The sequence below is a fragment of the Nicotiana tabacum genome, chromosome 11 (assembly GCF_000715075.1).
Source record: "Nicotiana tabacum cultivar K326 chromosome 11, ASM71507v2, whole genome shotgun sequence".
Classification (NCBI taxonomy): Eukaryota; Viridiplantae; Streptophyta; class Magnoliopsida; order Solanales; family Solanaceae; genus Nicotiana; species Nicotiana tabacum.
Genome location: NC_134090.1, coordinates 21,633,994 through 21,646,097, shown reverse-complemented (window position 1 = coordinate 21,646,097; position 12,104 = coordinate 21,633,994). Strand labels below are relative to the sequence as shown.

Here is a 12,104-nt window from a genome sequence, read left to right as displayed (position 1 = left end):
CCCTGGATGCTAATGTGACAAAGAATGTGGATACATACTCTTTCAAAAGTGTGTGAGTAGGGATATATAATAATTTATTTATTTTAGTTGTGGGGTACTCTTCAATCGTTAATTCCAACATAGTTATATATAATAAATTTATTTACTTTTAATTGTGTATTTCTTTTTATTTCTTTTAATATATCACATATTTTACCTCGACTTTGTATTTCCCCATGTTTAGTTGTAATTGTTATTTTTCTAATTATCTATTAGTGTTTGCCAGATAAAAAGTTTTAACCAAAATAATAGAATTCCAAGTGTATATTAAGAGACTTTTTTCTTCTTCTGAAGATGCAATTAATATTTATTCTAATATTGTTCAAGTCAAATATGTAAAATGGAGATTTTCCTCCTAGCGGTCAATTATTTTTTAGACAAATTAATTTTTTAGTTAAAATAATGGAGTTCTAACAATGAGTTTCTTTTTGTATCTTATTTTAGATGCACCGATTATTATTTCAATGGCGTACTTTTCCAGAGCTCCATGATTTTTGGGCAAATAAAAGTTTAGTAGCCAAAATGAAGGAGTTTCAACTCCATTATGTTTGAAAAATAAGAAAATAAGCCTAATAATGGAGTTCTAGACATATTCTTTTACAAATTTGCCCTTAAAAATGATTAGAAGAATTATTAATAAATTTAAAAAGTTAAAATGGAGTAATATTTTATTGTTAATGTTAATCGTGGTCTTTTAGCCCAATCCTTCAAATAGGTAGAAATCAACGGTTGGTATATCAGTCCAGATAGTTGGAGTGTTTCACACGACAATGGCGGCCAATGCCATAGCTCGATTCCATTTCCTCCAACCATATCCAGTTTTCCCCAAACCTTCAGTACTTCTCTCAAAATTCCCTCACTCCTCATCACCGCCTTTCTCCATTAATGTCCACAACATCAATAATCCTTGCCGCATTCATTTCCGCAAGTTCTCATCGGTCACATCACCACTGTGCTCCACCTCCGGCTCAATTCCAGAGGTCATATTCTATTTCCTAATTTTTTTACACTAAAATCATTTACTTAGGTAATTATAAAGCATTAATTGGTAAACTGGTAAAAATGGAAATTTAGTCTACTATTGCAGGTTAAAATTCACTAATATACTGTAAATAAATAGTCAAGTTCGCCTAATTTTTGGTGTGAACTCGAATATCAAAATTACACTCTCTTAAATTAAGAAATGGCATGATTCATAGTAAAATAGTAATTCAAGTAATTTTTGTGTGAGTTCGAATATCAATTTGTATTAATATTTTTAAATAACGTGGACCCGTGCGCGAGTCAAGTAATATAATTTTGTTTGTTTGAGAGTCAATTCATCTAACATGGTTCCGTGCGAGAGTCAAGTATTGTGTACTTGTTTGTTGCATAAATATGCTGGAAACCACAATTTTATATAACTGAAAATTCTTTAAAAAATCCTTGAGGATCATAGTTAAAAGGACTACTTTGTTAATTAAAAAAAAGAATGTTGTGACTCTTTAAACATTAATGTGGCAAACAAATTGGGGCAGAGGGAGTATTTACTAACATCTACTTATCAACAGCAGGCAGCAACAGTTGTTTGTTTCCCCCCAAAAGATGTTGTTAACAAATAACTTAATTGCAATGCAGAGTGCTGAAACTTCTGAATCGAGTACATCAATTGTTGGCGACCTGTTGGACTATCTGAATGAGTCATGGACTCAGTTTCATGCTACAGGTATATATTCCTGAACGTGCAACTTGTTGTGGTATTGTGTTTGTATTAAGTTGCCATTCTTTAGTCTCTGATTGCCGTTTTTAAGTTGTGAATATCAAGATGGATATTCACACTCTAATGCATCTTACATTTGCTAGCATTTTTTGTTTGGACCAAAGAGCAAAGCACACGAATGAGAACAATGTATATTGCTTTGTAATGTAATTAAGGAAAAAGAACAATGAATGTTGCTTACTGGGGGTAAGTGGTAAGGAAAACACTATATTGGTTTGGACTTGAGGTGTGACCGTGCTTTTCTTGTTGTGCGTTTTTATCTCCTAAGTTTCCTCTATAAAATCCAAAATCATGCATAACCATACAGTAGTTGAGCTCGAATGAAGTGCGAGGAAGTTTGAGAAGATTGCCTTAGACACTTTTGGACTAATTTTACATTTTGTGACTTGGTCAATCACAAAACTTGGTAATTATATAGAAAGTTATTAACATAGGTCAAAGTTAGTGGTAGTTGTCTCTAATGATAGGTAACGCTGGTATTTATCAACTTTGGTTATGCAAATTCCGACACTTGTTCAAGCTCAACCACCTCCAAGATTGGATGCTTCATGGTGAGGCAATGCACAATAATGTTAAATCAAAGCACAGTATACTTCTTTTCATCAAAATATATCCTATAACAAAGTTGGAAGTTCAGCCAGTAGAATCGTTCTTGAGCATGAGAAAGGGTTCTCTGACACTCTACTGATAGCTATGATCCCAATTTTGATGACTTTAATAGAGAGAATCACTCTATGCAAGAATTCCACATAGAATTAAGGAAAAAGATGCTGCCAAATCAAACATGGATAACCAATTGTTGGGATAAAATTTTGACGAATAAAGGCAAAAGAGGGGTCCTTCGTCTAAGATGGGGTAAGGGGACTCCATGCTTACAACTTGTTCTGGGTGTGTCAGGAAAATGAAAGGTAAAATGACGTGAAGAAAGAAAAGATTATCATCGAAAATTCTTTAATTGAGAGTTAGAAGAATTTTGTTAAATGATCTCAGGACAGTAAGGTCATTTAACAGAAAGTATAGATGTTTAGTTAGTTTCTATAGGTTCCATGACTGCTTTAGACATAGTTTTATATTGCACTTCGCCGTAGTAATCAAAGTCCTTTCATTTCTGTTCTGTCTTTTTACTAATCAAACTAGCCTGCTTACCGTGAAAAAATAGATGCACTATAGGTGAATAACTGCTATTGCAATGTGCCGATGTTGTTTCATAAGGCACATCATGTAGAAAGGAGGGCAAGTAATAGCCTTTATAGCAAAGATAAATTCTCCAATAGCGATAACAATGTAGTATCATGATAAATACATGCATATATACAAAGCATTTAATAGTTGAGTTTTCCGCTTTTTAAGCAGTGTTGGTAGTCCCATAGGAAGCTTCTTTTTTCCTCCCCTTTCACGTTCATGAGAATAAGGACAAAGGGAGCAGTCTCCTAGATTTTTATATGGTCTTCCCTTTACTAACTTAACGACAAAAACACCTCACAGCAAACGGCACAACTAAATAAACCCAGTGAGAGAAGTAAATTAGTACGATGGCATGGATCAGGTGACATGATCAAGCAGTTGCATTAATATCTGACAAGGTGTTTTTGTAGCATCACAAGTCTCTTGAGTTCTTGGTCTCAAACTGTCTTATTGGAAAATGTTGCATGTACTAATGACTTAATTAATTTTCCTAATTCTTTTCTATAACTAAATTAAGCAATTGCACGTAGAATTTATTTTTTTGATAAGGAGCAATTGTCCATACGTTTTACTATCCTATTTTAAAACGTTAGAGCTTTTGTTTGATTGGTTTAGGTAAAATAATCCTAACATAAAATCTTGCATAGAATAAAATTTGGAGGATTATAAAAAACAATCCCCACATAATTAATGCAACATTTAGTTATTAGTATAAGAAAGTATATTCTTCGCATAATTAATACAACGTCTGGTTGACCATATTTAATAATACTTGCATTTGCTTACTCCAAAAAGAAAAAAAATTTACTCGAAAAGTTATGCAGGAACCTGTGTACTATTTTGTGTGAGATAGAATATGGAACAAAATTATATGTATTAGCAATATAGAGATGAGTGTTTAAAGACCAAAATGCCCTTAAAGTAGGTAATCCCTACATAATATTATCCATATTATTATTAGTCACTGCATAACAGTCCCTAAATTATTATTCACTGTATAACGATACCTTCATTATTATTCACCGCATAAACAATCACTACATTGTAGTTCCCTCAATGAGCATGTGAACTGAACAACCCACAGTGTACCAATAAATTTGCACTGTCTTAAACTTTTATTCTCCAAACATTTGGAGTAGTTGTTCTCGCTCTTCCTAATTTGATCTAAACTTATGCCTGCGTCTTTTATGGGCCATCCTCCTTTCAGATCTGTTGCATTTTTTACTTTTCCACATTATCTTATTTCTGCTTTCTGTGTTGGTGCATTGTCTATGATCTATCTATATCACCTTGCTTTCACGGAACTTAGTTATAAGTAATATCTGCTAGTTGATTCCTGTATAACATTGGTTTACAAGATTATCTATAAAATTTGTTACATTGTAAATTATTGGCTGTTTAATTATGGTTAGTACTTTTTGTTTGTTATCTGGTTATTATTTGCTTCACAATATTTATGCTATTCAATATTATTTGATTTATCAAGCTGTTGAAGTGCATAAAGTTTCTGTCTCCACTATGCATATTGGACATGTATAGGACAATATGCTGTGCACGTATGCACATGTCTCATTACTTTTGTGACCTCTGACATAGCAAAGGGACATGGTCAGAAAAGTGTAAAAAATTAAACCATGCATCCTTAATGCTCCTCTGCCTTTTTTAACGACCTAGGTTCACAATTCACATCACAGTTTTTGAAGTTTGTGAATTTTCAAAAGGTTTTGAATTTTGTATTTGGACTTGTTTAGTTGTTTTGATCAGATACGCGTTAAGATAGGATAGACAGCAGAGCTAAGATGATTAAGGCAGGAGAGTAAGAAATGTAGGAGACAAACCTGGTTTATTAATGGTTATTGATGACTTGAGTGGTGTATCTACTAAACAAGTTCGATAGTTGAGAAATGTAGTATGTTATGTTTTCTTTTAGCGTCTTTATCTGGTTCACTGGGGTTTTTGTAGCCACCATGATGTCATTTTAATGACAATATCATAAATAGAGCATATGGTTTGTTGCATAAGTTGATTGGCCATTTAAGATAAACAAAGCTATTTTTCTCGCAGTGTTCACCATTTCTTTTGCATGATTCTTTCTAATGAAAATGTGTGAGCTTACCTCATTTCATGAGATGCTTCTCAAATTATTAGTTTTTGGCGACTGGGTTGATTATTCTTCAGGCAACAATATATGTTAATCTGAGCTGCATGAAATTTATCCTTTTACGTGTGTGAAACTTGGGCAGTCAATCAATTGAGATTTTTTGGGAATTGGAAGCAATGTTTGAACTTTGGTTTGGTGTGAAAGCTGCATTGTCTGTGTTTGGGCATGTATGGGGAGTGTACAGATCTCTTAAACAGATTTCTTGTGTTTATGGTTTGTTGCAGTCAATTCAGACTTCTGCTTTCACCTGCACGCTATTTAACATGTGTTCTTTCTTTTTTATAATAGCTGAAGCAAAAAGGCAACTAATTGCCGCTGGATTTCATCTGCTGAAAGAAAATGAGAAATGGGATCTGCAGCCGGGTGGGCGCTATTTCTTTACACGGAACATGTCCTCTTTGGTTGCATTTGCCATTGGAAAGAAGTGAGCAAACACTACATACCTCCTAAAGGTTACATTACAATTGCTAATTAGTCATGCAATGCTCCTTACATATATGAGCCTGTAGAAACCAAATTAAAAAATGGAATGTTCTGCAATTAGACACCAGTTATAGATCAAGGGGCAGTCTCTCTAAACAATATTACTCTCATCCAACCATTTCATTTTCCACTCCTTTAGGAATACTTTCTTATGTTGTTTAATTAGAGATATGAATTAGCTTTGCAGGTATTCTATTGGTAATGGCTTTCACGTGATTGCTGCTCACACAGATAGCCCATGTTTAAAACTAAAGCCAAAGTCCGCATCGACCAAATCTGGCTATCTTATGGTCAATGTGCAATTATATGGTGGTGGGTTATGGCACACTTGGTTTGATCGGGATTTGAGTGTAGCTGGGAGGGTTATTCTAAGAGCTGATGATGGTTCCTTTCTGCACAGGCTTGTGAAAATAACGAGGCCTCTCTTGCGAGTGCCTACGTTGGCTATTCATCTTAATCGGTCAGTTGCCTTTCGCTCAAGTTTCCTTTTTTTCCCCTCATATTTTTTCCTGCTCTCGGTTTGTGGTGAGAGGGGTTTTACATTCTTGAGTTGGTAAACATAATCCTTATTTCTTGATATCATCTACCATCTAAGTTATTTGCTTTGAGACCACAAATCAATTGCAGAGAACAAACACAATAAGAAATTGTAGCTGATAACTCCTGCATGATCAAGTTTGAGAGTCATTCTCTTGTTTTTAACTTCATCCTTCTTTCCCTATGACACGTGGTAGAGGAAATTGAATTTGGGAAAAACAATAATCAACATTATGCTTAAATTGGTCCATTAGTGTGTCAATATGTGTTTAGAACATGGATGGGGATATTCATGCAAATTTGAAAAGCTTTCTCCCAGATATGACCTGTGTTTGTACTTGATCTAAATGTTACACTAAATAAGCACTTAAATCTGAAATCTTGTGGATATACTGAATAGTTTGAGTGAAAGTTAAACCCTACTTAAATTGTGAGATCCCATAGCATGTGTTGTTGCTTCTCTTTTACTGATAGAACTTCTTACAAAGACTTTCGAGGTCAATCTTTGAATATCTACCATGAGCATCAGAATTAAGGAGTGTTAATAGTTGCTCGCGAGACCTAAGTATGTCTCAGTGCCCTTGAAAGATCAAGTATTTATCTCAACATGCAGGCATATTTTCCTCCTTCCCATGCTGACCAGCTCCAAAAATAATCTTACTAAGAAGAGACACGGTCAAACATCTCGTCCAGCAAAAATTAATTTGTTCTTAGCCTATTTTTTGTTATTATTATTTTATTTTTATTATTATTATTATTGGGGACAGTTTCAAAAAAAAAAATATTATTATTATTAGGGATAAGGCTGTTCTTTGGTTCATTATGCAATCCTTTTTGTGCAAAGCAGCCGGTGAAAATCTGTGCTCTTAAAAGCACACCAGCTACTGTAAGTGGTACAAAAGTTTCATTCATGCTTATTGTATGTTCAAATGGTCCTACACCTGTGGCACAATGAGAACAATAACTTGCAATTTCTTCTCCAAATAGAAGGCAACTGCCTTTTCCTTTTCTGTTTTTATGTTTTCGAAAGTTTGGAAGTCTGAGGGGTTGCTCTGATGGTAAGCAACCTCCGCTTCCAACCAAGAGGTTGTGAGTTCAAGTCTCCCCAAGAGCAAGGTGGGAAGTTCTTGGAGGGAAGAATGTCGGGGGTCTATTTGGAAACAGCCTCTCTACCCCAGGGTAGGGGTAAGGATTGTACGTACACACTACCCTCCCCAGACCCCACTAAGTGGGATTATACTGGGTTATTGTTGTTGTTGTTGTTGTTGAAAGTTTGGAAGTCTGAAACTTGACTAAAATTCTCCAAAATGTCTAGTTTTTGGTCCCAGTTATTGCAATGTTTAAGCTAGCTTCCGAATTTTGTCTTTCTCACACTAGTAAACTCATAATAGAAAGAAAAAAGATTTTTATCCTTTAACTCATTTCAGCCCTCTTGTTCATCAGATGTTATTAGTTGAAAAGGAATCTTGTTTCAGTAGCATCACATTTGTACTGTGCATAAGTTGGTTTTTTTCTGAAGTACTGGAATATTGTTAAACATAGCTTCCTTTTTAAGGTTAGCCTCTCTTCTTTCGATTGACAAACATCAATAACTAAATATAAAGATTAAAGGGTAACCTTGATGGAGGAGCTCTTTTGATTTATGTTTTGTCAGATTGGTCAATTATCAGTGACAGTTGTCAATGATTTTTTTTTATTTTTTGAAATGAGACAGTTGTCCATGATCTTTTATTTCTTTCACAAGATAAATGGAAATCAAGCATTTTTCTGTAGTTTTTGTTTGCTTGAAGGCTTTGCTGATATCTCCTTGGCCCTGTTCAACTTTCCTGGCATGTAGAACTGTGAATCAGGATGGTTTTAAGCCAAACCTTGAGACTCAACTTATTCCGCTACTGGCAACAAAGACAGAGAATGCAACTGCTGATTCCACAGAGAAAAATAATGTGTCTTCTTCAAAAGATGTTCATCATCAACTCCTTCTGCAGGTTATTGTTTATATTATGTTCACTAAATCTGACCTATAATCCTGGAAATTTTCTAGGTTGCGGTGGTCAATCAAAGAAAGATTTTGACTGACAACCAAAAAGGGAAACTCCGTTCCTGAATTTTTTCCTGGACTTATCTGATCTTTTTATTAACTATAGTTTGTAGACTGACAGATGGGTTCCTCATTATTTCATTCCCTGGTCAAAGACTGCGAATTCTTTAACCCTCTCTTTCTATGTTGCTTCTAATCAAGAAGTGTTTTGAAAAACTGTAGTATATTGGACATCATGTAAGAGACACTGTGTTGAGAATATTAAAATAATACAACAACAAACAACAACATACCCAGTAAAATCCCACTAGTGGGGTCTGGGGAGAGTAGAGTGTACGCAGACCTTACCCCTACCCCGAAAAGGGCAGAGAGGCTGTTTCCAGGAGACTCTCGGCTCAGAATATTAAAATAATGTATCGAACAAATGATCAAGATAGGTAGCTGAATGTCAGAGATTGAAGGTTCCTTGTTTATATTAGTTTGCTTGCTTTGGTGGTAGCAGCACTGAAAGCCATGAAATTTGTTACACACCTCATTTATATAATGAGTGTACTGCTTTTCTGTTCTTCCATCTTATTTTCCATCATCGAGAATTTGTTACATTATTTAACGCAAGGGAATGATGGATAAGGAGTACATTATGGATTACTGGATATGAACATTGATATTTTCCTCTGTGATTGCAGATCTTGTCAGATGAGCTCAGCTGTAAAATTGATGACATAGTTAGTGTTGAGTTAAATCTTTGTGATACCCAACCTAGCTGCCTTGGAGGTGCAAATAATGAGTTCATATTTTCTGGAAGATTGGATAATCTTGCGTCGAGCTTTTGTGGTTTGAGAGCTCTGGTTGATTCATGTGCTTTGCCCGAAGATTTATCAAATGAGCATGCAATTCGGATGATTGCTCTTTTTGATAATGAAGAGGTACGTAGTATTGCTCAGTCTGAAAGTTCTAGCAGTGGTTTCCTTAAATTATTTTCTTCTGCATTCTACAAATGCTACTCTTAGATGAGAGGTAGATTCTGGGGAACATCAGATCAGTCCTTGTTCAATTTCTAAATTTTAGAATATTCCAAGCTAAGAAGTATTTTGCTTATCCCAGACTCTTGAAAATACGTGTTTGATGTAAATAGATTTTTTCATGTGTGTCAAATGTTCCAAGTGAGCACAAAAGCAATAAAGATCGGCTAGCAGTACTCTGAATCCTCTTTACAAGCTGTTTTCAACTATTCTGTATCCTCTTTCTAAGCTGTTTTTACATTTTTCCACCAAAAACAAGAAAATGAAAACCAGTAAGTTTGTCAGTCTCTTACTTGTTTCGAAATTTCCTTATTTAATCAGTCGAGTTCAGCTTGAAATTGAACTTTGAATGAACTGATATTCCTTGTTTCAGTTTCCCATGTACTTAAGCATGAGGTCTAACTCCACCAAGACTTTAGGTTGGTTCAGATTCATACCAAGGAGCTGGTGCGCCAACTATGTTTGAGGCAATGCGACGAATTACTGACTGCCTAAGTCATCAGTCTGCTGGAGAATCTGATTTTGCCCGCGCGATTCGCCACTCTTTTCTTGGTACTCTTTTTTTGATATGTCTGTGGCCTTTAGATAAGTGTTTGTATATGACTGGCTACTCCTGTTTGTACTTTCAAACCTTTCGTATGTGGATACTCCTTGTCTTGTTCAGCAGTAATGCAATTGATCCTAGCTCAAAATAAGACAATATAATGTGAAAGGTTGTTACTATGCGTGATTCTTTCAAAAGGCAGTAAATTCAATATTGGGCCCTGTTAAGTTTAGGCCTCTTCAGTTTCATTTGCTGAACATATCAATCTGAATACATGCAAAGGTGTATTAGTAACTGCCTTCGAAGAAAAACTAATACATTCATTATTTGAGTTTATCATAACTTGTATACACTATATGCTCTATGGACTGACTAAGTGTCCGTACCGAGGCTTTCCCCTGACGAGTGCATTTCATTAATTATTTGATTGAGAAATCTAACAGCCTTTGCCTAAGGATGGAGTTTCTCCCGGTTCATGTTACTAGAAGGCCTAAAGAGTTCCTTGTCGATACAAACCAGTTTATGTGATTGCAGTGTGATACGAACCAGCCAAGGAGGACATCATTCTCCTTGTCGATAGTTCTACTAGAATTTATGGGGTCTAACATGCAAATAACTTGTGATGTCATAACATACAGAATGAAAAATCAGTTTCCAGCATTCTTGTCAAATCACATTATTTTCTCCTCTGCATCTCATGTGAAACTTATTGTCTAGTATCCCATTCAAATAACAGTGTCTGCTGATATGGCTCATGGAGTTCACCCTAATTTTGTGGATAAGCATGAGGAGCACCATCGTCCTGAATTACAGAAGGGGCTTGTAATCAAGCATAATGCAAATCAGCGCTATGCTACGAGTGGAGTTACGTCTTTTCTTTTTAAAGAAGTTGCAAGACTCCACAGCCTTCCGACACAGGTGATTTTCATCTTCCAAGTGCTTTAGCATAAATGAAGTGAAAACCATCAAAGAAATAGGAAGAGGGAACGGAAGCCATGACTTGACCTATTCCTTGACTCCCCATCTTTCTCTTATTCAGGAGTCAATACATAACTTCTATTAAGGATTCAAATCCTTTGTGTTACTGCAGCAAATGATAACTAGTCCTTTAACTCCTTACAGGACTTTGTGGTGCGAAATGATATGGGATGTGGATCAACTATAGGTCCGATACTTGCTTCAGGAGTTGGAATCCGAACTGTTGATTGTGGTATTGCTCAGCTATCCATGCACAGGTACCTAGTTATGTACTATTCCATTCAATGTTGTGCGACATGGTGATCTCCTAGAATTCTCTTCCACTTTTTTTGGAATTGGTTATACACCAGTCAGTAATTTCCAACTTTCCACTAGTCAGAACATAATACTAACAAACTTCTGAAAGCCAAAAAAAAAATATTGCTTTACTTAGTTCCAATCACAATACTATTAACACACTTCTTAAAGCAAAAAAAAAATTTCCTTACTCTTAGTTCCAGTAAAATTGTTTTACCCAAGATGGGATAGAGGCAGCAGTCTATAACTAGCTTACTTTATTGTCATGCATCATCTGACATAAAATTTTGCTTGAGCCCATATTCGGCAGAATGATCTATATTATCAAGCTGCAATGCTTGTCCTACAGTGCAAGTAGTGATAAGTTGTGATATGCACTACTTTTTCGAGTTTCCTAGAAGGATAGATATTCAACATCCAGGCACCTTGGCTAACTTGCCATTAAGAATGTTTTTCTGTACTTTTTCAAAATAAAAATTTCTCTATGGTATAAGATACTGCCGGGCAGCTAGATGATAAACTTATGAAGTTTGAAGCTGTAATCAGCTCTGGTAGTTTGACATGATGAAATGGTCGCATCTAACTTGAGGGACACTACAGTATTTGAATCTGTTCATTTATATCTTCTTCCTCATTCTAGTTTGCCAGTTTTGCTTTTGTCACCTGCTTCCTTAAGTTGGTCATCTAATTCGATAAATATCACTTTGCTTTTCTGCGATTGCAGCGTGAGAGAGATATGCGGAAAGGAAGATATTGATATTGCATACAAGCACTTCAAGGCATTTTACCAGACATTCTCGAGCATAGACAGGAAGTTGATTGTGGATTGATAATTGGTGAAGTAGAAACCTAGGTTTTTAGTTCACAACCCCTTATAGCATAATCCTTTTCCTTATTTTTCTGTTGGGGTGCAGTTGGTAGTAGAGCTTTTAGGCAAACACTATTTGATTGCTAAAAAGGTACATTATTTTGGTGCGAATGCAAAAATAAATAGTTTTAGTTGGCACGTAGCCTTGTAATTGCTATAATGTTGGTAAAACCCAAATTGAAAATTCTCATGA

At 35.4% G+C, this 12,104-nt stretch overlaps 1 protein-coding gene across 3 annotated transcripts; it reads left to right on the top strand.

The window, feature by feature from the left end:
• The first annotated feature begins 757 nt into the window (after window positions 1-757).
• Window positions 758-12,104, top strand: LOC107803199 (putative aspartyl aminopeptidase). 3 transcript variants are annotated; one of them, XM_016626835.2, is made up of 10 exons: window positions 758-1,019; window positions 1,657-1,744; window positions 5,433-5,568; window positions 5,815-6,087; window positions 8,002-8,149; window positions 8,889-9,128; window positions 9,644-9,776; window positions 10,505-10,686; window positions 10,891-11,003; window positions 11,768-12,104. In XM_016626835.2, the coding sequence occupies exons 1-10, from the start codon at window positions 810-812 to the stop codon at window positions 11,871-11,873; spliced, it is 1,629 nt and encodes a 542-aa protein (XP_016482321.2). In that variant the 5' UTR covers window positions 758-809; the 3' UTR covers window positions 11,874-12,104. The 3 variants fall into 3 exon arrangements, with proteins under 3 accessions (XP_016482321.2, XP_075080994.1, XP_075080993.1); XM_075224893.1 differs by having other exon boundaries at window positions 762-1,019; window positions 6,028-6,087; XM_075224892.1 differs by having other exon boundaries at window positions 791-1,019; window positions 1,593-1,744.